The sequence below is a fragment of the Sodiomyces alcalophilus genome (genome assembly GCF_042370955.1).
Source record: "Sodiomyces alcalophilus JCM 7366 unplaced genomic scaffold ACRALscaffold_3, whole genome shotgun sequence".
Lineage (NCBI taxonomy): Eukaryota > Fungi > Ascomycota > Sordariomycetes > Glomerellales > Plectosphaerellaceae > Sodiomyces > Sodiomyces alcalophilus.
Genome location: NW_027263534.1, coordinates 3095967 through 3101624, shown reverse-complemented (window position 1 = coordinate 3101624; position 5658 = coordinate 3095967). Strand labels below are relative to the sequence as shown.

Here is a 5658-nt window from a genome sequence, read left to right as displayed (position 1 = left end):
TATAAATCTGCTTGTATTATAGAAAATGTTGATATTATACTCATAATAAGTAATAATCATAATAATCATAAGTATAATATCTAAGTCAAAATCAACAATATATGGTTATAGCTATATAACTAGACGTCTACTTTATAACCAGCTTAACCTATACTATAGTACTATACGTATTATACGTGTATATATACTTGGCTTATGATATATATTATATATATACACTAGGTATCGTAAATACGATATCTCGGTTATTACTCAAGCCAATAACGTGGCGTGATAACCGTCGCGTAGGCTGTTGACGTAACAGTCACCACCCAATCTTTCAGGGTCTTTTGCCAGCCCCGGATCCAGGAAGAAATCCTAGAAGTCAGTTCTTTACACGTATAACCTACGCGTTTGCGTAACAAGCAGTAATCCTACGGATCTACGAATTCAACAGCTATTTACTTAATATTCCTCTCTTCCGCGCGTACAGCCTACTACTCGTAGCCCAAATTCATCAAAAGAAAACGTGGGAGGTGGTACCTGAGTCTAGCAAAGCGGACTACTATAGAGAATATACGGCCGCCGAGAGGGTAGCCGCTAGAGCTCTAAGCCGGCGTGACACTATATCCGTATATAGTCACGCCTCCTTTATAACTTCGTTATGATTATCGTGACCAGTCCGCTTCTTCTTATTCCGGGACCTAATCCTCTTTACGGCGTCTTATAAATCCCGGTGTACCTTAATAGGCTTCTCTACGAGCCTCATAATAGGGTCGCCGGCTTAGAAGTCCGCTAATACTAACTCTAGGGATGGTATCCAGTAGCCTTATAGATTATAACTACGCTAATAGTATATAGGGCACTCGTACTTATTACAAAGAGATTATCTGCGTTTTCTTCTTTTTAAGCTTATACTATTAGTTAACGTTTTTCTTTTAGGGTAGGCGTTACGGCCTTACTAGGCTCCGTTATAGTCGCTCTACCTGGCCCTCTATAGCCTATGATTATCGTCGTCTTCCCCTAGGTTTAGGCCGGGAAGGCTATAGCCTTATAGCTTCGACCGGGCAGCGCTTTAAGTTATTCCGCCGCCTTCTTCCTTTTCGCCATAAGGGTGATTATCGTTACTATCTTAAGGTCTAGTATAGCCTTCTATATATTAACTCAGTGACCTATTGACGGTTATATAGTATTAAAGAAATCGTTAATCCAGATCCCCCGAGGGTTATTATATATCCCGATATTATCATAATTTTAAAGCAGGTGCTGCTAGTCGTTTAGCTAGGCAGCCACGTTCCTTGGGTTATTAGGCGGCTTACTCTTATATAGATCGTACTTCTTTTAGGAGTCCCTTGTACGAGTTGCGATATTGGGTTTAGCGTCGGCTTTTACCGCTATAAAGATCTCTTCTGGTTTATACCCTTTATAAAGGCTTTCTATCTCTGCGCTATAATAAACTCTTGAACTTATTTAAGTATAGCGTTAATACCCTTTTGGTAGGTCTTATAGTCCTTATAATCCTTTTTATATAATCAGTAGTCTTCGGTATAGACAGCTTTGCGTATAGTAGTTAGCTCGAAGATATTAATAGGGTGCCCATTTATATTAGCGATAGAGGCGTGGGAGGCAAATTCGGGACGCCTAGCCCGCTATAGGCCAGGAATTAGGTTATTAGGGCGTAGGAAACCCTAGGTTCCGTTATTACGGGCCCTGACTTCGTAGAGGCGTCCCTATAGCTCCTAATCTTCGTGGCTTATATAGATAGTCGTATTAGAGATTATAGTGGTTATAGTTATAACTATAGGCAGCTCGGCGTAAATTACTTTAATAGGTTATTAAGCAGATAAGACTCTTAATTATTATAAACAGCGTATAAATTAATTACGTAAAATTAGGCGATCAATCTATTAATTCAATCCACTCTCTGTGATTCCTTAATCAAAGTACAAAAATCCTGCCGTTATTCCTGCGGTAGGTCCACTCCTATTTTCGGGGCTGGAACAACTCGTTCCGAGCCTGGTTCGGGCCAGCCTGTGATTACTGCTGACATCTCTTCATCCACACACCTGTTCTGGGATTTGCTATCCGCGGCCTTATTCAAAGCCGTCTATCTTTTCTCACACTTTCTGGATTTCCAGTATAGCCATTAACTCATATCACTTGCCACGTATCTGTTGCTTCATCCCCGTTCCTAAACCGTTTCTCAACGGGTTTTTGACACCCTTTGGCTGTGTTCATTGGCATCTGCCAGCTCTCTACCATCCTCGCAGCGAACCACAGGCGATTGCGACCGTCCTCCCATCATATTACTGCTCATAACATACATATTCCCAACACAAACAGCCCGAACACCACGTTCTGAACATTATTCCGTCTCGCTTCCTCGTGGGCTGGAGAGGAGCCATCAGCCATTGTCACACCAACTACAGATCCGCCCGGGCAGTCTCTTCTGGTCTAAGCGGACGGCAGTGTCTCAACAGCCAACCTGATTCCAATTCAGTTCCGAGCCGGCCATTCCGGTGGTCGATTACGTGGCACTAGGGACCCGTTTGCGCTCGAAATCACTCGAGTCACCTTGCTGTTGCCCCAATGCTCAGTCATGTTTAGATCACAACTCCTCTGCTCGGTCGACTTGCCCCACTCGTCTCAGGCTCAGGCGTAACCATAACAAGGCGAATCGGTACACGTCTATGGCATTCTTCCCTCCATTCCCCATCGCGGCACGATCGCATCACAGACCACACCAGCAGGATGGATCCGCCCCATATTACTGAGTTCGCCTCAGAGCGTTACTTCTCCAAGCTCCACCAGCTCAGCGAAACATCTCCCGACCAGTGTTCCCGGTTCCAACCGAACTCATCCGCTCGTTCGACCTCGCCGATACCACCGTCTACGTTCATCCACCCAATTCGCACTTTCAAGACGACTGAGACGGGAAGTGATAGCCAACGTCCCTCCGACCAGAAATCAAGGGGCCGCTTTTTTAGCCTCAGGTCCAAGGTACCTCTCTTAAACGGAAAGCAAACCCAGGATGAGCAGCGGGAGACGCAAAAAGCATACTATCGCGGTGATACGGAAAAACCTGAAAGGTACAATTTCTCTCGCTCTTTCCCGACTGCAGTCTTCTGTCAATTATGTGAGCAAAGATTTGATGCTAACAGGACGGTAGCGGATCTTTCGAGCGGCTATTCTTCACACTCCCTAGCGAACTCCAGATACAAATCCTTTCCGCCCTCCCACTTGCCGATGTCCTCAATGTACGCCGTGTGTCTAGGCCATGGCACGCACTTATAAATTTCCACGAAACTCCTATTGTACGACATCATCTTGACCATCATGTTCCCCCTTACGCTCTTCGCCTCTACCCGGCCCATGACACATCCGCGGTAACATTCCAGCATCTCTGTGGCTTATGGCACCGACATCATGTCGCCACCAAACTATCTTCTCTGATGTGCGAATGGATAACCAAGGAGATATTCCTCCGAACGACTGAGGTACAGCGCCTGGAATTCGCTCCTTCACATGAACGAATGCGACGTCGCCTCATCCCTCTTCTCTTTACCGTGTTCCATTTCTTTGAAATGTATCGAAAACTTCATCTTCGGCATATTCTCGAACACGATGGCTATGGCTTGCGAAAGATGCCTTATACCCTCAACCCTATCGAAGCGCAAATCATGAGCATGTACGATGACGAAACCCTTCTCCGTGCCCACCAAATATTTCCCCTCGTCGTTTCGTCTTTTTGCAGACGGCTTCGCCCACCATCATATGTAGGTAGAGTGGAGCGCTCACTCAGGGGTTATCTACGTGAGAAGCCACCGGATGAAATTCACGTGGCCATTCTCTGCCTGGGGGGCCTTCGCCAGGTCGCAAAACTGTGGGAGATCAAGGGCTACAACAGTCGGCGAGCGGCTGTGGATTCATGGTACACCAGCCTTATCAGCGACTCTCCAGACTCATCAAAGCCGCGTAGGGGTTTGATGATGTTGAGCCGGAAGAAACCAGCAGTAGCCAGGGATGTGGTGACTAAGTCAACATCCACAGTGGCACGTGCTGTCCGGCGAGGAGCTGGGATAGGCGAGGGAACTCCATGGCCGACGGATGACAATGTCAACATTGCCTTCGATACTAGTCGTTCTGGGCGCGTATCCGCGGAGATGCCATGTCGCGATCATATACGCTGTCTTCTTTCCGACTTGCCAACTCTTCAGGAAATCTGGTTGGTGACGGCAGAGGCTATTATACTGGATCGCAATATTGTCGATGGGGCACAAGATATTAAGCGAAATGCGCAGGTCATGTTGGACTTGATTAAAGATGATGGGATTGCGCATGACGACGAATGGTCCTATGGGACGACCGCACCGGAGTCGGTAAAATATCCGTTACAGGGTATAGATGAGGAGCTCTACGAATGCGACTGAGGTCCAGTTTGTCACGCCCGGCCACTGTCTATTTTGTTTTTGCTTCTGCTTACGAACACTTATCCTCCTGTAAGGGTGGTTTCGTGGCGCATCTATATAATTAATATATGGGCAACGATATCGTATATTGAATCTATAATAAGATAGGATGTTCCGACTATACTAGTTTTATATTCCCACTACGGTTATAACAGACGTACTTCCTTGTTATTTCGGATCGCTTAATATATAGAGAGGCGCGTTATTCCGACTGTACCACTTGGTTATTGCGACTCTAGTTCTAATTAGATCTTGATCTTCCTGTTAATCTTCCTGCTAAGTTCGTTAATCTACATCTTCAATCTACGTCCGTCCATCTACGTCGTCGATCTACGGATTAGGAGGCAGCATATTCGTGGTCTTATACCAGGAATAAAATACCCGTGGGCCTGGGCGTGGAAGAGGACATAGAAGATCGAGAGGAAGGGGAAGAGGTATTGCACAAAAAGCGTACACAAAATTGGCAGTAGTTAGTAGTACTGTTGATTGAATTGACTGTGTGGAATAACTCTGATGTCCTGAAAAGTCTGCCCTTTATCCTATGGATAATAACATGTATATAAATTCGGGACGAAAGAACTTATTCCGTTCTTATTGCGGTCTATATTGCAAACAGCGTATAACTTAAAGTACGTAATTAGGGCTTTTATTTATTGATTTAATTAACTCTATAGAAATCTCGAATCTGTATACTATAATCCTGCCCTTAATCCTGCGGTAGACCTATATCTAGATTCGGGCCCGGAACAACTAGTTCCATGCCTTATACGGGCTAGCCTATATAATATATATTATAAACAGCGTATAACTAAAAATACATAATCTAGGAGATCGATCCATTGATTTTATTTACTCTGTGTAAATCTCTGATCTGCGTGGTAATATCCTGCCCTTATTCCTATAGCAAGCCTAGTCTTAATTTTCGGGCCAGGAAAAATTAGTTGCGTACTCACTTCGGGCTAGCCTCTATAATACACCCCCTAACTAAATAGCAATTTAATAGATGCCTATAGTTAAAGCTATCTATAGGCGTCTTCTACCTATATATCTCCCTTTTCCTTCTTAGTATCTACGTCCACATAGCTTTTATTAAACTTCTTTTCTAGTTACTCTAAATAATCCTATAAGAGTTTTTCTAGCTTATTAATATAGAGGCGCCCCTTTATATGTATTGCGCGCACTTATTTTCTAAAGTTAATAAAATTTTCTC

At 44.5% G+C, this 5658-nt stretch overlaps 1 protein-coding gene across 1 annotated transcript; it reads left to right on the top strand.

Annotated features, from left to right (window-relative positions):
* The first annotated feature begins 2095 nt into the window (after positions 1–2095).
* On the top strand, positions 2096–4671 carry ACRALDRAFT_1049346 (uncharacterized protein). Its single transcript, XM_071015593.1, has 2 exons — positions 2096–3068; positions 3149–4671. The coding sequence occupies exons 1-2, from the start codon at positions 2731–2733 to the stop codon at positions 4407–4409; spliced, it is 1599 nt and encodes a 532-aa protein (XP_070876169.1). The 5' UTR covers positions 2096–2730; the 3' UTR covers positions 4410–4671.
* The last annotated feature ends 987 nt before the right edge of the window (positions 4672–5658 follow it).

What these genes read in the sequence shown, in the direction of transcription:
- ACRALDRAFT_1049346 (XM_071015593.1), top strand. Translation starts at nt 2,731, where the DNA reads ATGGATCCGCCCCATATTACTGAGTTCGCCTCAGAGCGTTACTTCTCC. An exon ending in GATACGGAAAAACCTGAAAG is followed by an intron (nt 3,069 to 3,148) that starts GTACAATTTCTC and finishes ACAGGACGGTAG; the next exon opens with CGGATCTTTCGAGCGGCTAT.